This window comes from Sycon ciliatum, chromosome 8 (assembly GCF_964019385.1).
Source record: "Sycon ciliatum chromosome 8, ocSycCili1.1, whole genome shotgun sequence".
In the NCBI taxonomy this organism is placed as follows: domain Eukaryota; kingdom Metazoa; phylum Porifera; class Calcarea; order Leucosolenida; family Sycettidae; genus Sycon; species Sycon ciliatum.
In genome coordinates this window covers 10,120,365-10,139,934 of record NC_088650.1, presented here as the reverse complement: position 1 = coordinate 10,139,934, position 19,570 = coordinate 10,120,365, and the positions used below count along the sequence as shown (strand labels likewise).

At 45.2% G+C, this 19,570-nt stretch overlaps 1 protein-coding gene across 1 annotated transcript; it reads left to right on the top strand.

The window, feature by feature from the left end:
• Positions 1 to 434: 434 nt before the first annotated feature.
• LOC135823020 (uncharacterized) lies at positions 435 to 13,947 on the top strand. Its single transcript, XM_065335856.1, has 5 exons — positions 435 to 691; positions 2,856 to 3,747; positions 6,093 to 6,533; positions 11,944 to 12,098; positions 13,403 to 13,947. The coding sequence occupies exons 2-5, from the start codon at positions 2,949 to 2,951 to the stop codon at positions 13,493 to 13,495; spliced, it is 1,488 nt and encodes a 495-aa protein (XP_065191928.1). The 5' UTR covers positions 435 to 691; positions 2,856 to 2,948; the 3' UTR covers positions 13,496 to 13,947.
• Positions 13,948 to 19,570: the final 5,623 nt, after the last annotated feature.

The window sequence follows — 19,570 nt, the reverse complement described above, 5'->3', positions numbered from 1 at the left end:
TCATGTAGTACGGATGTCCAGATATCACTGCTGCTCGGTTCTGAATACTGTTTCTGTCTTTGATCTCGTATTGAAAAATAAGTAGATCTACCGGGGGGGGGGGGGGCAGGGGAGCTATCCGGATGAATACATGATAACCGTAATGTCCGGAGTGCGGCTTGTGTTTGGGGCAGCGCGCTAGCGGCAACTCAGCAGTCAGAGAAAATCATGCATGCAGTTGCACCGGACTGTTATTAGTACTGTGTTAGTGTTATGTGCAGACCGTGTCCGTGGGGTTTGACACGTGAGTGATGACGCGTATGTTATCAAAAGTCTTTTTGCAAATTTTGGCCATTTGCGCTAAAAAAAAACGATATAAAAAACAAGAAACAACAAGAGCACCTCGATCTCGCCTTCATCGTATCAATACGTATTGAGTGTAGAATGTAGATCTACCAGCTAGCGTGTTGCAACACGCTTTTGACTGTTGTTATGCTAAGGTCAGAAAGGACTTAGTGCACTCGCTGGTTTATATCATCAGTTGAAGAATATTCCTTATCCTGGCGTCGATCGCAAAGAAGGTGCACTATTGGCTACTGACGTGGATAATAGTTTGTTACATTCACAACAGTGTTGCTGTGGTAATCCGCGCAGTGCTGAACCTCTCTAGTAACTGTGCAACTGTATCATACGGCTATCAAAACTTACTGGGGTAAGAGAATTCTGTATGTACAAAAAAGAAGATGCATGACTGACTAGTACATGAATGTTGAAGAAACAATACTAGTAGTTGACTGCGGGGCTGAGTGCGTTCGAGCAATTGTTTTCCTGATTTCAATGAGGCAATATGTTGTGTATCGGACATGCATAATGTTACCACCCTATCCGACTTTTCAGCCGACGAAAATATCGAGAGGTTTTAACAACTCCTAAAACTACTGTAGTAGAGAACGAGTTCGTGTACATGTAGGTGACTCGTTTACCCATCCTTAGTTAGGCCAAATAATAATTGCCAGGGAATTTCGATGTGGTTGACTGAAGTTTGTTTTCGAGTCAAACAACACGTGTACATGTAGTTATAAACTGACTGAAGACAAGACAGGTGCAGGATGTGCTCCCGCGAGAAGTCGGGCTTTCCGCAATATATTGGTGACTTTTCAAAACCTCGGTCGAAATATTTTGGGGGGGGGGGGGGGGGTGCACTTGCCCCCTGTGCCCCTCGCCAAGCACGCCCCTGGGGCCCTGTCAGGTTTCAGGTGTGATGTAAAATTAGGTGACCAGCCCACCCTTCATATACAGCGAATACGCTATTGCCTTTTAGGTGCCTGGTTTCTCTACCGAAATGACGGAAATTTAGGGCTCACAGTACGTATGCTGATAGCCAGTGGACATCAGCGCCATTTTGATTTGGGGCACTCAAGTTCACGTGATCCTTTCGCGTGCGGAGCTGTATGCAGTTCTGTGCTGGCGTGTAGTCTCTGATCTATGTGCAGGCTGCAGCATGATGGAGCTGCTGTTTTTTTGCTCTGTCGACAAACAAAATTTCCGACAAGTAGCTAGAAGATGGCATATGGAGAAGCTTGGGAGGCCTTGATCTTTTCTGTAGTTCGGGAGATGGACATCGAACATTACAATGGTAGTTCTCCGTGACTTACCCTTGGTACTGAGCTGTGGCTAAGGTGAAGTGAGGGACGAACTACCCAAAAATATCGCAAGCCTACAAGCGCTTCGGGTCACTAATGCCCGGGAAGAAATTGATGAAGAGTACTAGTCTGCCACGACGATACTCCACAATAACCAGCTCACACTCGGCTCTACCCACACCTGACCATGGATTTGGAAGGCCCTAAGGAAAGGAGTTCGTTCCACTGCGCAGTGAACGAAACGGCAGGTGAGCGAAGAGTTGTGCACGCCGTCGCGTAATCTTTGTAGTTTGAGCAAAGATCTGCGGCGGTTCGCACGACCCTAGGCAAACAGGCCACGAACAAGCCGTCCATCCACGATCAGAAAGTAGTTGCAAGGTCCTTTCCGGGAACGTTTGCAGAGCTGATTCCATGAAGAACAACATGAGCGCACAAAACAAATCACTCGAACACGGCGCTGATCGCCTTGCGAGGTGACCAACACGTATTTTAGGTAAGTGAGCTTTTCTGGAATGCAAAGCGATGTTTTCCGCACGCAAGGTACAGGAAATCTGTGGTGGTATGCGTGACAAGGTTGCGCATCATCATTATTTTTTTCTTGAGTTGCCGTTTTCTGTCATGTCAGCTTGCGCACGGTCTTCTTCTTGACCTTGCGCGCTTCAAAATGTAAGAACTGCACAATGGTTGCTCCGATTTTGACGATCTATGGCTCAAAATTTTCTTGAGGGACCTGGCCAGAGGATTACCGAGCCATATTTTTGGTTTTCACCGAGCTTGTGTCATCGATTCCCACAGATGTTTGTCCCATCGAGGGACGAAAATCCACAAAATCCCGTTCGTGGGTCTCAGAGCACGGATTTGAAAAAATCGTTCGGTAATCCTGTAGTCCTTCAGCCAAGGAATCCTCCCTGAAAATTTCATGGCTCTCCGGCAAGTCGATCTTTAGAACGAATCGATAGAAGATTCAAAAATTATTCAAAATTCCAAGCCCGGTGATTGGCTGAAACACGGTTTTCACTGATCACGCCAGCACCTCGTGGAACAAAATGGCGCTGATGTTGAATGTACGCAACTGTGAGCCCTAAAATTAAGGTTACACCGAAATAAACGTGTTATACAGCATCTGATCTGTTGTATGTGGTGTGTATGTGGTGTGTATGTGTCTGTGTGTGTCTGTGTGTGTGTGTGTGTGTGTGTATTTTGCGCTGTGTGTTATTCTCTGCTGACTGGCAGTACTTATCTTCTGACATATTCTCAGGAATCCACACCACACACTGTACGCTATACACCCGTGTACTACTGAATATACAACATCACCAGGAGAACATGTTTGCTTCAAAGTTACATGGCAATCTCAAGACTGTCAGTAAGTTTGTTCAGCGTGGTTATGCTGTGAGTGTACAGAGCCGGTTAGTCCAGTCAACCAGCAGATCAAGGTTATGTGTTACTAGTAAGGTGACTCAGACATCAGCACAGTCCAGGCAGTCAGTTAGGTGGAGATCAGATCAGTCTGGTCGTCAAGTCACTACGGTACATGATGCTGTTGATGCCATTAGATCAATCTTTGATAGCATTGTGAAGTCACGCACTTTTCAACCAAGCTATCTACTATCACAATGTTCTCTCATTCAACGACATGTTACTGAACTACGCTATCCAAGCAGGATTAAGGATATCCTGCAGGCATGTGCTCTTGTCAATGAGGAGAACACTGACGTGACCACACTGGCAGTATCTGCACTGAACCAACTAGCCAGTCTACCTACTGAAATCTGGCAAGAAAGCAAGAACCAACACAACCTGATATGGGCAGTGTACTGGGCTGCAAAGTGCCGATGTTCAACTCCAGGATTCACAAAGTTACTACAACAGCAGCTTGATGTCATGTGCATTGAGGAATGTAGAGCTGTTGATCAGTGTGCACATGCATTGTTTATGTTAAATATGCCTGATCGTCACCTGGCCCAACACTTGATGAATCGCTACCTTACCATCCAGAGTACAGGTGATCCCAAGCATCGTCATACTGAAGTACTGAGACTACTTCTCTACTGTACACTGTGTGGTTTAGAGTGCAGTGCCTTGCTGGAGCTGATCAGTGTTGATCAACTGATACAGAGTACCGGTAAGTCTATTCCAGAATAAGACCTCTACTAAAATAGAGACTTGTGGTCTGCTGGTGGTGGTACGAGTATTTCCTTGCAGCACGAACTTTCAATGCACATCCACACCAATATCCTGTATGTTGTCTTTATGTGGATAATAAATCACTATGTGTTATTTTCACGCAATCTGAAGATTCCACATTGCCTGCGTAATCTGCAGATTGCGCACGCATCCTGGGGTGACACGGAAATATTTGTGGCGCCAGACCAGGTAAATCCTCGTCACTGACCTTATGGGATACTTCTGGGAATACGCCCAAGTACATGAACGTGTGGTGCAAAATTCACGTGTGTGGTTCATGAAATCTGTGGGTTTTGCTGAGAACCTGAAGAGCACAACAAATTCATGTGGGGCGCAATCTGTGGACTTTGTTGAAAACATGACGAGCACAGCGAATCCGTGTGGGGCGCTATCCGTGAATTTCACTGAAAACCATGATCAGCACAGAGAATCCATGTGGGGTGCAGTCTGTGGGCACATTCTGTGGTTTTTGTCACAGTGTGTACTGCTAAGGAAGGTATGCTTTCACATACATAATGGTGTTGGGTGTTTTAGAGTGTATGTTGAATGATTCAAACTTGAATTTCCAATGAAGTTGTCATGGCAGGCTTAGGTTTGATATTGAATCATACAAAAAGAATAGAATGGGATACGGAGCTTGGGTTGGCTGTGACTCAGAGTTTCACGCCTGTGGCGATCATCAGACAGCAATGATTACAAAAACTCAATGAATGTTCTTGATATAGTGTGGTAAGGTGCTAGTGGAATCAGAGAATTTAAGGGCAAATAAGGTGAAGCGGTGATTCTATGCATGTACTTGCAAGATCAGCGCCAGACATCAGGTGTAATGCTGGTTTATGTAACTGGAGGTGTGAAGTTAGATAGGTAGAATTTGTATTCAATCATATACAGTGAAACCTGTCTAAGGCGACCCCTCAGGGGAAGAGAAAAAGTGGTCGCCATGCCGGGCCAGGTGGTCTTCTTATCCAAGGTCAGTGGGTCACGTGACCATATCCACATGTGATACATCATTTTGATCAGTGTATCACAGTGCACACGCCTATGCTACTCTAGCACTACTCATGTGCCTGGGGTCCTCAGACCTGTCAAGTGTCGTGCATGCACCATGTACTTGAAGTACGTCTACACTTCCTGCCTGCACTGATGCGTAGATCTACCATGCATGGTGCACTATGCAATGCGTACATTTACATGTACTAGCACTGTGCACAGCGGTCGCGGGTGGGTGGTCGTTGAGCGAGTGGTCGCCTTATCCGAGCTGTTTTGAATGTGAATGCGTCCCGTGAAAACGAAAAGTGGTCGCCATATCCGAGCTGTTTTGAATGTGAATGTGCCCGTGAAAAGGAAAAGTGGTCGCCATGGTCGAGTGGTCGCCTTATCCGAGCTGTTTTGAATGTGAATGCGTCTGTGAAAAGGAAAAGTGGTCGCCATGGTCGAGTGGTCGCCATATCCGGACTGTTTTGAATGTGAATGTATCCGTGAAAAGGAAAAGTGGTCGCCATGGTCGAGTGGTCGCCTTATCCGAGCTGTTTTGAATGTGAATGCGTCCGTGAAAAGGAAAAGTGGTCGCCATGGTCGAGTGGTTGCCTTATCCGAGCTGTGTTGAATGTGAATGCGTCCGTGAAAAGGAAAAGTGGTCGCCATGGTCGAGTGGTCGCCATTACAGGTTTTACTGTAGGACATCAGTACGGTCGTTCAGTTTTGTGCAATGTTATCGCATGAGCTGATTGTCAAGTAACTGGTGGTGTTAGTGGACAATATAGCATAACTTGTAGTTCCTTGGTCATTTTCTTTACTATAAATATAACCAAGAGTGTATAATTTTAAGTCTCGAGTACTCGAATTGAAGGACATGTCCATGTATCCGGAACATTTGTTTCCGGGCAAAACATTTTTGTGTCTAAGAGCATGTCCCTGCATGCGCGTGAATACGATATCTATGTATGCACTGGATTGAAAAATGCGACCGATTAAACATATACTCATGGCAACTTGAGTAGCATACTCGTGCAAAGCCATGTATGTTTGTAAACAGGACAGACATTATGTACTTACGTATGTATACAGTATTATTAAGTCAGACACCGACGATGACTCATGTAGTGTTCTGACTTTTGAGTGTGAGGAGTAACACAAGTAGATTTGGTGTGAATATGACCAATGATCACATCCAATTGTCAACTACCGCTTGAAATCTTCATTTTCACATTCTGAGATATTGCTGGTCTCTGTCCATACCACTGTGTGTTCCTCTCAATTCTGTCTGTCCTGACTTCTGTGCAGGATGCGGTCCTCGCCATGTCCAACTGCTATTATTGCACAACACCCTCCCTGGTACTAACGACCTGCGGCTACAGATATTGGAAACATGTTTGGTGCGGTTCCGAAAGGCTGTGGCAAGTCGGTATTCAGGTCGAATGCATGATATGCTGTCATACTTCATTGGCTCAAAGTACACCACTGGCATTTCTCTGGTTGATGGTCTGAGAGTTCAAGCATTCTGCATATTCGACCGAGACTATGAACCAGTGGAGACTGACGCGTATCCAGCTGATGTATACAACGGTGTTTCAGTAGATATGACAGCAGCTAGACGTCATGGTTTCAGTGTTGTGGCATGTAAGGGTGTGAGTGATATACAGTTACTACGTCATCCTGTTCGTGCACCTGACGGGTATGATACTCTTGAGGCATTGGCACTCAAATCTCAAGGATGTTATTCCGGTGAGTTCCAGTGCTAGTGATTTGATTTTGATGATGTCCGTCTTGATTCTTTAGTGACAGTGGGAACAAAAGAGCTTGTGTGTCACGGCTGTGTTGCGGGTTAGTGACCTGGCTTAGATCAGTCTACTGGGTACCCAGACTCCCAGGTAGACGACCAATATATTCGCCATCCAAGTTAGCTAGCTCACACAGAACAACAGGTTTCTAATTCCACTGTCTTGAACCGCGCTTATTGAACTATTGCTATGCTAGATCGAAAGATCAGCGTGAAGAGTCAAAGACCCAGACAGAGCAGGGGAGAGTCGGAGTGACTCTCCCAGGATCAAGAGTGAATCGAGGGAGTAGTGAGCTCCCCAAGAGTCGAGGATGAATGTCAGCAAAACAGCTCCTTATATATGCTACAGGGGTCGTCCGCAATTATCGAAAAATTAAAAAATCCGTCCTCGTGCAAAATTGTCTCTGACCCACCCACCCACCTCCCATTTTTTTCCATTTTTACCGATGCCCAGCTCGAAAATCATGTGAGGGCCATCGCTCTGGACAAGCCTACATGGAGAAATCTGGCCGACAATCCATGATCTGGCGTCACAGGTCATCAGTGCGCCGTGTTAAAGGGGAAGTGCATCGATTTTTCAAGTAGGGCTCAGATGAAAAACAATTGGATATCGGTTCCGATGGTATATCTCTCGCTTGCATACGGCAAGGGAAACTTGCCATATTGCCGATTTCCTGATCCCGTTTCCATGGCGACTACAGGTGATGACGCACATTCTGCTTAGCTCCGTGAGAGAGAAGGTCGATCACCGCAGAATTGTGTCATTTTCAGTTGTCTTCTTGTATTCACGAAGTGAAAGAAGTACTGTGTTCAATGCAGTTAGTGCCGTGAACTGTTTATTAGTAGTCCTATCCGTTGTGTACTGGGACGTGACACCGACAGGGGAAAGCTGCAGTGCGGAGACGTAAGCTGGCAAGCGAAAATCGTGACGAACCAAGTGCTGAAATCTTGGTTGGGACAAATCAAACGTTCAGCATTTACCTCAACCAAGGACCATGCCGTTTGCTCTTTCCACTTCCTGAAGATGGATGCGCTGCCTGCTGGAGACTCTCCGATCTCCCGTAACATCTTCTGAAGCCAGGTGAGACGACGAATAGCGGAGATTAGCGAACGAAATAATGTCGTATGTTTTGAAATTTTGCTGCTCAGGAGAGATTGCGTTATATGAACTTAGTCCATGTGAACTCAATCAGCCCATGAACTAACCCATGAACAAATGCTTTCCTTGCAGACGTGCATGTGTCTATCCAATCTACACGTAGAGATCATTCCATGCCCTCAGTGAATGGCCTATTTATATATTATTTGTCCATACACTTCATCTGCATGTTGTCTCTATGGAGAAGGGTATTGTTCATTTCATATGAAGAATTTCGGCCAATAGATGCTTTCCTCTGGTACAATTCTGACCTGATGTTCTTTCTAGCTTCATGGGTAGCTTAGGTGAGGTACCATCACCATCATGTTTCCATGAGGGTCAAACACTGCACCGTTCTTTGTTGTGACATGACGTAAGTTATTGTAAGTGCTCGCAGACTCCATACATTCCAGCAACACCTAGCATGGTTTTCCGTCAACGTTGTGGGTGAACAAATTCCTGTCCAACATATTTATACAGACATGCCAGCACACACCATGCGCCATACACACACTTGCCCTGCCCTGTCGAGTCACAGCCACGTGGGCCCGGATGGGCAGGGGAGAGAGAATGGGAGAACGCCGCCCCATGGCGCCCGGGACACAAAAACAAGAGTTTGTCCGGCTACGTAGGGAACAACACACATACATACACCACACACACACACACACACACACACACACACACACACACACACACACACACACACACACACACACACACACACACACACACAAAATGAGAGTTAGGGTCATCTGCCACGAGACTGACGTACGGCCGGGGAGAGCTTCAGCAGCGGTGTCTATTTCTGCCCTGGACTGAACGGAAGCAGCGGTCGCGGGACACACAGTATTCACCACAACACGGCTCCACTGTTGTTGGGGGCTGAGCCACACACTTGTGACGGGCAAGAACGCCACAGCAATCACACTGGCATGCTCCACACTGCTCCGGCACACACTCTCTCCCTCTCTCTCTCGCTCTCTCTCCCCCTCTCTCTCTCTCTCTCTCTCACACACACACACACACTCTCACACACACACACACGTGCGCACATACTGCAAGAAAGAAAGAGAGCATGAGTGTCATATTCTTGCATAGGAAGTGTTTATCAGCACACACTTATACATGCACATGCAGGCACTCAACGACCAACTATGCACCATGCCGTATGTTCGTCAAACATAAGATTGCAATACCAAAGAACAACATAAACAAGATCACTTACTTCGTTCTCCTCCAAGTGTGTCCTCCCCAGCCATTTCCCTTGGCGGAATGTAGCCTACGAAATGGTTTCTCTAGACTAGGAGAAGATGCTTGGTATTCGCCATCTCTCCTGAGAAATGTTCAGCGAAAATTTCAAAACAGACGACATTATTTCGTTCGCTAATCTCCACTACTCGTCTCACCTGGCTTCAGAAGATGTTACGAGAGATAGGAGAGTCTCCAGCAGGCAGCGCATCCATCTTCAGGAAGTGGAAAGAGCAAACGGCATGGTCCTTGGTTGAGGTAAATGCTGAACGTTTGATTCGTCCCAACCAAGATTTCAGCACTTGGTTCGTCACGATTTTCGCTTGCCAGCTAACGTCTCCGCACTCCAGCTTTCCCCTGTCGGTGTCACGTCCCAGTACACAACGGATAGGACTACTAATAAACAGTTCACGGCACTAACAGCATTGAACACAGTACTTCTTTCACTTCGTGAATACAAGAAGACAACTGAAAATGACACAATTCTGCAGTGATCGACCTTCTCTCTCACGGAGCTAAGCAGAATGTGCGTCATCACCTGTATTCGCCATGGAAACGGGATCAGGAAATCGGCAATATGGCAAGTTTCCCTTGCCGTACGCAAGCGAGAGATATACCATCGGAACCGATATCCAATTGTCTTTCATCTGAGCCCTACTTGAAAAATCGATGCACTTCCCCTTTAATAATTATCTTGATAATGCAATTTGATCATAGGAGATAGGACAGAAGCGGAACGTATAATTATACCCACATAATTATATTATTACGCGTGCTGTGGTATTATTGTTATTATCCAGCTCGAAAATAAGAACTCCTGACCCCATGTTCGCTGATTGCACCTACACACGTACATGTACATGTATGTCAAGTACTAGTAGCTAAGTAAAGTGAGTAGGAGATCTACCGACAGCCATGCTCGTCCTACAACTACAAATGAGTCATGTACCGGTATATCATACTGGTGTTTGCGATCCTACACTACGTCTACAGTGCACTACATGTCAGTGCAGCAAGTGTATGAAAGTCACTGAAGAAAAAAAAACGTACGAAAAATCAAAACAATTAAATTCCGCCAGCGCTCTTGACCACCCACCCCCTTTCTGCCTGAGGACGGATTTTTTAATTTTTCGAAAAATACGGACGACCTCTTATGTGATCAAAACTATACAGTGGCAATAATGCGTAAGGATTTTTTCTATACTTCAAACAGTGGTGCAATCAGCCAAACTAGAATGTAGTACAATGATCAATGTGAATATTAATCAGCTCCATATGGTAGAATTACATTGGTCCGCGATCCGGTGGTTGGGATGCGAGAAGCGTAGCTGTGTCATTCTTGTGGCTTCACCCAAGGCGGGCTCTTCCCCCAAACATAGCAGCAGACGGCAGAGCCGCTTTCCCACCAAAAGGGTACGGAGTCCACAGCACACGAAGCACTGCAGACCCTTTACGTCGTACGGCGCGAGAAGAGGCGCCACTCTTGCTCAACTAACAAGGGTATCAGCTCCCTTGCAGGACCAAGTGTAATAACTGGCCCTGGAGGCAATCGCACTCACTAACTCAAACACTCACTTCGTAGTTTACCAATATTATCAGGAAAGAAATAGTATACACACTTGGAATGCAAAGAGGGTAGAAAGGCAACAAGAAAGAAGAAAGCAAGGGAACAAAGGTCCGGGAACCGGCAGCCATGTTTTAGGTTATTAACCAATAAGCAATCTACGAAAACCGGTTGCCGACGAAATTCTGGAAACTTCTGGAACATTAGTATAATCAGCCAATCACAGGTCACAGCTCTGGAACATTCTGCAACATTAATACTAGCAGCCAATCACAGTTCGCAACAGACAGTCATACGGGTAAAGTGGAGAAATACGGGTTTAGCCATACACGCCTCATACATTGCTCGCAAGCGACTCACGGCAAGGGTAATAACATGCAGATACAAAATACGCAAGGAGAGAAAAATGTAACTAACTGCCCATCTTAGGGTTCGAACCTAGGAATCTGTATCCACACAACCTCTACAAATTAATACTCTTAACTGTGAAAATATACTTGCTATCAAAATGCAACTCCTACACTAGCGTGGTCCCCTAAAGCTCAACAATGTAGCGAGTACAACGCTGACGACTTGTTGTGCACGCATGGTCATGTGTACAGGTTTCCTGCATTCATGTCTGGAGTAGTCTGACTGTCATGTTCATTGTCGTGCTGTGTTACGGTCACGCGAGTCGGCATCTTAGTGCACGACAATGCTGTCTGCTTACGCTCTCTTTGTATTCATTCATGTCAGGCGATAGAGCGGCCCTCATTTGCATGCTTCGACGGGTCCGGGTCTCTGGTTTCACATGTGCCGTGCTCGGCCTTCTGTGCCTTTATGTTGCCCTGCTGTATATTATACCATGGTGCTTTTCCTTTCGGCTAGTCTTCAGTAGTCTTCTTCTTTAGCAAGTTAGTTGGAAACACAATAACAAGGAAGTTTGCAATGCGAGTTGAGCCTGAAGTGAGCCTGAAGAATACAGTCTAGAAATAGTAGAATCCAGTAAAGCGAGCCAGACAGAGAGCTGGCCACTTGTACTGAAGGTGTCGTCGACGTACGACAACACTTGGTGGCTCTCTGCCATGAGTTGTAAGCCATGATTGCTCAACTATCAAAAGTACCAAATCCTTCGCAGGGCGAATCATGGTTCTAACAGAACTCTAGAATATTTCGGAGTCCAGCTTTTGGCTTTCTGAACTCAATCTATGGTTGCTTTCACGACGAGTCTAATCCTGGTCATGACATGTACACAATGAGAGTTTGGAGTGTTTTTACTGCCTCCTGTTGCACTAGTCTCGTAGTACGACTTAGCCTCACCCTTCTGAAGATGATATTCAATGACGGATTGACTATAGAGACATTTATCCCATGGATGAGCTACACTTTTGAATTACACCACTATTTCTTGCTCTCTTGATAGATGGTACTCAAACATGGCGCTCGGTACTCGCAGAGAAGCAGACACTTTATTCCGGATTTGCTGATCAATTATCCGCATCACATTGGCGTGTTCAAAGACCTGTTGCCGGCCAAGCAGTGATGAATATACACACTGATGTCATACTTAACACTATGGTAAGTTTACAGAATGTTTGATGATGTATTTGTCTAGTTTCGTTCTTGCAGCATCGTTGGCTGCAATGTCTAGTTTGAAAAGAGAAATAAAACTGATCGCAGAAGTATAACATAAGTACATGACACAAACAGGGCAGGCAGGGCAGCTCGAAGTAGCCGTGAACGCCGCTGTCTGATGTTTGCTGAAATGTGTTAAACTTGTACAGCTTCACAGCCCTTCGTCTCTAGTGTTTGTCTACATAACAGGACATGTATACAGTGTCTGCTCTAGGATTGTAGGACACGTGTACCTGGCGCAACCATTTCAACCGGGTTGGAGCCGGGTACACATGTACCTGGCGCTGTCTCACTAGCCGAGTCACATGCTTTAACTGGTTGGTTGGTTTATTTTAATTCGGACAATAAACGGGAACTAGGCCCAATGATATAAAGGCGAATGGCTAAGCCGCATTGAGAAAAAGAGAGGACAGGAATTAGAAAATTACGAAAGAAGAAGAAGTATCTGACACATACAAGCCATGTAGTTAGTCCTTTCAAAGTTCGAAAGTGTAAAGTACCAACCGGGTCACAGGTTACCCGGTACTATCTTATCAACCGGGTGCAAGCGCCGCCCAACCGGGTGGATTACCCGGCTCACCCGGCGCTGGAGCAGACACTGGTATATGGTAATGGAGACTGTAATTAACAGCATGTTAGATTCTCGCTTCGGATGGATTTCTTGTACTTGGTAATGGACCACACTCGAAACCGTGATTGGTTGTTGGTTTTTGTGGCTGGATGAAAGGGCATATTAGACTGTATGACTGGTTGCAAGACCTGTAACTGTTCACAGGGGCCGGACTGTTCACCGACGACCGTATTTACTGACTTGACTTTGCAACTAAGTGAATGGGCTGAAGTGTTATTTTGTCGTGAACTGAATTTTTGACATCATGTTTCATGCACAAGTAAATGTACTTGCAAGTACATGTACGTTAAAAAAACTGCTCTCGCAGGTCTTATTGATACAGGGCAAGTTTAGAAAAGAGGGTCACGGCTTCCATGACTAATCAAAATAAAATGTAAACGAGGAATTCTGCTGGCCCCAACGGTTCCAAACCCATCTCCAGAGTTGCACACTCCACTGCATCATGTACTCTTGCTGACGTTACAGTCAGTATTAAGCAGAGATACACGTACATGTAGCCAGCCTTGTCAAGAAAGAAACTTGATAACCGCCATAGAGAGTGGAGTGCGCTGTGTAATACTTCCTGATCTTAAATAATTGTAATTGCTGTTTGCGTGGGTCTTCTGTGTTCTCTCAGGTATCTCTGAACAGCAGAACACTATGCCTAATTGTGCAGGAAGTGTGTGATAATAATATCATGGGAGACTGGAATATGGTGTCCATCTTGTGATTTTTGAAAGTTATTATTTCTCCGATTCCTTCCTTTTTCTGCTGAGCTGAGTAACTGAGTACATCGGATGTGAGAGAGTAGTGTTGCTAGTGCTAGTGTAGTATGCATATTGATAGTGTTTTTGAAATCAAGGTGTTGTTGAGTGTGTGCGTGTGCGTGTGTGTGTATGTGTATGTGTGTATGTGTGTATGTGTGTATGTATGTATGTGTGTGTATGTGTATGTGTGTATGTGTGTGTGTATGTATGTGTGTATGTGTGTATGTGTGTATGTGTGTATGTATGTGTGTGTATGTGTATGTGTGTGTGTGTGTTTGTGTGATTACTTTACTTCCAATTTTCTTTTTTTCTGTTCTGAGTGCGTATACAATGTACATGTACCGTTGATATTGTGAATCCTGCACATGTGTATTTAGCTTCCATTGTGCGTGAGTGTGTGTGCTTGTACATTTAATTCCCATGAAGTTCGTTTTTCTTTGTGCGGGCATATAAGTTGATATTGTGAATCCTCCACATTTGTGTTGTTCCTTCCATTGTCCATACAACATGTAGTACATGTAGCGTCTGGAGTAGCCAGGATCCTGATTCTTGACTGAGCTATGCAAAACACGTTAAAAAGGTGGTAGCGTCTGCCGTGATCTCTGTGTGTATGTCTGTATGTGTGTGTGGTGTGTGTGTGTGTGTGTGTGCGCCGGTGTGTGTGTGTGTTCCGTCAGGCCGGCACGTCATGTGTCGGTGACAGGAGGACAACGACTAAAAGACTCTCTCTGAGCTGGCATTCCCCCATGCGTGGGTCGATTCACCCGTGAAACGGGACTAAGTACCAGCACATGCACAGCTAGCTCAGCAAATTTATGATGAATTTTGATGTTGATGAAGTACACCATGTAGCCGATGAAAGAAACAAACATGTGGCGAGATTTCTGTGCTGAGCTCTCTTGTTTCTCTGGGTTGTTTTTATGTGAAAAAGAGAAGAAACACATGAGAACATCTATTACTGGCTCCGAGTTTATATTTTATGTGTATGCTGATGTGTGACGGTGTGGGTGTTTTCTGTAAGGCGGCACAGACCATGTGAGATCGGATTGTGACTGATCACGTGCGTTGCAGCCTGGTGACGTGGCTTGTTCGTATGAGGATATAGAACTAACATACATGTATGATGTAGACCGATCCTAGCGATGGTCCTGACCTGGCTTATTATTATTATTTAATAATAATAATAAGCCAGGTATTATCTATTCTTCTTTTACTAGGGAATTCCCAACAGGCGTCAGCGCCTTTTTACAGGGAACCCTAGGTATAATTTGATGGATCAGCGAAATTCAGCTGGTGAACTAGACATGCGGCAAGCCGGTGGAAGTGTATTCCACCTGGCAGCGCCCAAATAAGAAATTGCACTAAAGCCATATCGGGTGTTAGCGAGGGGCAGAACAAGAGCAGCAGAGACTTGGCCACGGGTGGTGGCTGCAGTGCGAGCACCATGGGCGCGCAAGGTAAAGCGGTATCGCAGAAGAGGACTAGCAAGTCCATTCAGGCAGCGGTAAACAAATACATAGCTAGGTTTTGAAGTTGAGGCGTTTCTCAAGGGCGTACAAGTTAGTATGACTGTATAGAAGAGTGGTGGGAGTCATTCTATCCAACGAAAATATTATCTTTAATGCTACGCGGCTGGAAGTAAGAAGCTTGTCATAATTATAGGGTTTGTGATAAGCAATGAATATAATTATGCAGTGCTGCCAAACTCAAATGTGGACTGAATGATCGATAAATAGAAAAGTCGGTTGCCAAAAATGCTGATATTCTGCTTTGCATGGACAAATGCTCCGACCTTCCTATTGACATTTGCACCTACTGCATCCACTTGGGTTGAGAAAGACAGATGTTCGTCAACCAGTATTCCTAAGTACCGAGCGTAAGCAGATTGGACTATGGAAGTGCCCCGGCAGTTGACTGCGGTGCCAGGTGGCAGCTCCGTGCCCGGTCGCCTGAGCAGGACAAACTGAGTCTTGGACGGGTTTAACACCAGTCCCTTCTGATCTAGGTAGCGATCCAGAGCAGCAAGGTCAGCACTCAGCTGGGTTGTGATGATCTGGATGGACTTGTGCCTGAGGTGTGATATTGGTACGAGATATCAAAAGCAAAACGTGTTTTATCCAGTAAAAATATCACTATAACCAATATAATCGGATGTAATGATATACGAAGTAGTGGTTGCGACTTCGGCGATGATAGCGCGAGCTCCGGTGTGGGGAGCAAACCTTTCTTGTAATGATATATCGGATATTATGATGGCAACAAAGAATCAAAACATGCATAACACACTACATTATTATCGTCTATAGTGATAACTTTAAAATACTTGTAGCAATAATATCAAAGGCCCTATTTTTTTACTTTCTGCACGTTGTACTTCGTAAACCAGTGCAACACACCTGATCAGCGGAAACTTTGGTCAGCAATGAACACAGTCACAGGGCGACGGAAGGAACGTCAAATACCTCAGGTTTCTGTTGAGGATCTCGGCCAGGTCTTCGGTGAAATTGTCAATGACCCAAGCAGACCACAGAATCTGCACCCGCCACTTGGGCCAATGCCAGCCAACAGTCTTCACGTCTTCAAACCTGTAAGTGTTGCAGATGTTGAAAAGTGTCTTAAAGCTGTGGATCCATTCAAAGCTGCCGGCAGTGACTCTGTACCTGGAATTGTCCTGCGGCAATGTGCAAATGTGCTTGCTCCACCACTTTCCTGTATCATTAATAGTTCACTACAGAGTGGTGTTGTGCCCACCACGTTCAAGCACTCCCACATCAGTCCCCTGCATAAAGCCGGAGACCGCTCATCAGCCCGCAACTACAGACCTGTATCCTTACTCCCTATCGTTTCGCGTATCCTAGAGCAGTTTGTGAAGAGACAGCTGACAGAATATCTGTACAGCAATGATTTATACCCGATGACTCAATTTGCATACCGACCCCGCCATTCAACAGAAGATGCATTGGTACTAGCAGTGAATCGCTGGCTATTGGCGAAATCCGAGCGCAAGTACACCGGTTTGGTTATGATTGATATGTCGAAGGCGTTTGATCGTGTACAACATGAGAGGCTGGTTAATGAACTGTACACCCTAGGCATTGGAGGAGCACCCCTACACTGGTTCTGTGACTACCTCAGTGGCAGGTCACAGCAAGTGAGGGTGCTGGACAGCTTGTCTTGCTCTGTTGGCTGTACGCGTGGTGTTCCGCAAGGGAGCGTTCTTGGACCCATTCTCTTTGTGTTGTACACCCGTAATCTGCACACAGCACTTCCTGCAACTGTCAATCACCAAGAATTTGCTGACGATATAATCCTTGATTTCTCCCATCCTGACTTAGATTTTGTTGGCAGAACTCTGACGAGAGCAGTAACTGATATCTCCCGATGGCTTGAAGACATCGGCCTCGTAATGAATGCCAGCAAGACTCAGGTCATGTTCGTTCAGCCTCGTGGCGCAGCCATTGCCACGCCCGATGTTTTCTGCAACAACGAGCAACTGGAGGTGACGGCCACCGCAAAATACCTTGGTGTGATCGTCGACGACCAATTGTCATGGAGGCCACATGTCGACTATGTGTCACGTAGAACTGCACAAACCATAGGGCAATTGTGGAGACACGGGCGTTCACTAACGCTTAGAGCTCGACGGTCGTGGTACACCAGTATGGTAAACAGCCAGCTGTGTTATGCTTCAGCAGCATTCTACCCAAGCCTCACAGCTCAGCTTCTCGACCGTTTGGGGAAGATCAGCAAGGCTGGAGTCAGAGCTGTGTTTCAGCTCCCTCGTCAAACACCGACCGCACCTCTTATTTCTAGATTAAATATTTCCCCACTGATCCACCATTTTAAGCTCAAGATTGTTGTTTTTGTCCATAGATGTCTTGCCTCCAATGCAAGCATGCTATTTTCGCCTTTCTTTCTGTTGATCGCTGAACCTGGTCTTGAGCAAAGCACACGCCGTGTTACACGTGGCCAGGTCTCACGTCTTCTCCAAATTCCATTCGTTCGTGGACCAGCATCTCGAGCGTCCATGCAATTCGTGGGCAGCGTGTATTGGAACAGGCTTCCGGCAAATATTCGTTGCCATGAAGATATTCTGGGTTTCAAAGCCCTGCTGTGCCCAGATGTTCTTGACACGCTTTCTCTGTCTTGACTCATTCGTCAGACATGTGCATTTTGATCTTTTGGTTTGGTCTCTAATCGACAAACTGACTTTTCTCCTCAAATACCTCAACTTCTCTATTTCTATTTCATACATCTGCTTCGTTTATTCCTTACTCTTTTCTTTCTATCTTTTTTCTTTTCTTTCCCTTGTCATTTAATCACTGTCACTCACATACAAATACCGTCATAAAATATAAAACACAAGATTTTCTCATCTTTTTTCTATTTCTTGTTTTTCATTAGCTTTAGCATGTTCATTCACATTCTTCATCATTTGTGAGAACTAGATCTGGTCTAGTGAGAAGGCATTCTACTGCCTGTAATTCTGGTGAAGTAAAATAAAGTAACAACAACAACAACAACGTTGCCTATTTTTATCGTGATTTAGAATCAACTCATAAAAACTCCAAGTCAATCTCCCATTGACACAAACCTCGTTTATTGAACATAATCATATCCTATCCAATAAAAACAGTTCATAAAAACAGTTCATAAAAACAGCTTTTTAGGATCGGACCCAGTCCGCATAACCAAGAGAGCTAGCTCCCTTGGCTGCTGTTGGAATATGCAAGAATGGGCCTTCCAGATAAGGTCTAACAAGGAGCAGTGGCTATAGTTATGAAATGAACACCGGTAACCATGGAGACAGACCACACTCTCATTATAGATACTGGTTATAAATAGACCGAATAAGGAAAATGATCTGATAGCCTATGAAGACTAAAAGAAATTGAACCAATGACAACAAATACTCGTCCAGCACACGGGTTGTCATAGCAACACAAATAACAGCTGTCCGCTAATTTTGTTGTTGGAGATTGAGTAGGAGTTTTTACTGGTTGATTCTAAATACAATAAATGAGGAGGCCGAGGGTTTATGACCAATAAAAACTATTATAAAAACCGAGGTCCCCGAGGTTTTTATAATTAGTTTTTATTGGTCATAAACCCTCGGCCTCCTCATTTATTGTATACATAATAATGTACATGTACATAACAGAATTATTCTATGGAAATGCGGGCACTGTCAACTAGCTATGCAGCATGCTCATTTCAATGATTTGTCAAAACGCCATGCTGGAAGTATTTCCTTGCCTTTCATGTGTCAATCGAAAAAGAAAAAAATCGATCGTATCGCATAATTTATGGTGATGCATCGGTTATAGTGATAAAATCACGGAAATCAAAAGGGTATAGCCGATACAGACTGTATTAATTTTTATGCGTTGCAACACGCTGGATAAGGATCAATGAAAATATAATATTATTTTATGTGCACTACACGCAGCGTTCTGTAGACTTAAGGGTGCGTTTGGTTGGTACGATCTAGAACAGGATCGAACAGCTGGTGCACAAGGAGCAGCCTCATGCCAGCCAAACGGTACTCCAGAAACAGAGCACATTTTTGTGGTAAAATGTGCCAAACTGGGTGCATCCTTCAAAAATGTGTATGGTCACCATGGTCACTTTGTACGGTACAACGAGTCCAACCCAAAAGCGTATGCACGTGATCATTTGGGACCAAAATCGATGTTCCCGCCAGGTTTCACTGTGAAAAAGTGAAACTGCTCGGTCTGCTCCGCGATCCGGCCTCGAGGCCGCAGTCCATCCTCAAGCGTTCCATCGAGACTTTTGAATTTTTGCGATCTTTTTCTTGAGAACGATTCTCACCCTGAAATGACTTTCGGCGACTGACGTGAAAGAACACTCATGACACCCACCTCGTCGAATGGAGCATGCATTGTTTGTGGTGTATGGGTGCAGGAAGGTGGTATGTTCGCGAGGTGCATATCGAAAATGATCCGAAAGACTTTGTGATGGTGCCATTCGGCGGAGAACATTTGAATTCAGAGCAGTCGGCGAAAACGAGCCAGTAA

Bases quoted from the DNA above. Each gene is read 5' to 3' on its own strand.
- LOC135823020 (XM_065335856.1), top strand. From the start codon at position 2,949: ATGTTTGCTTCAAAGTTACATGGCAATCTCAAGACTGTCAGTAAGTTT. The intron at 3,748-6,092 runs GTAAGTCTATTC...ACTTCTGTGCAG, and splicing joins TCAACTGATACAGAGTACCG to GATGCGGTCCTCGCCATGTC. The intron at 12,099-13,402 runs GTAAGTTTACAG...GTGTTCTCTCAG, and splicing joins ATGTCATACTTAACACTATG to GTATCTCTGAACAGCAGAAC.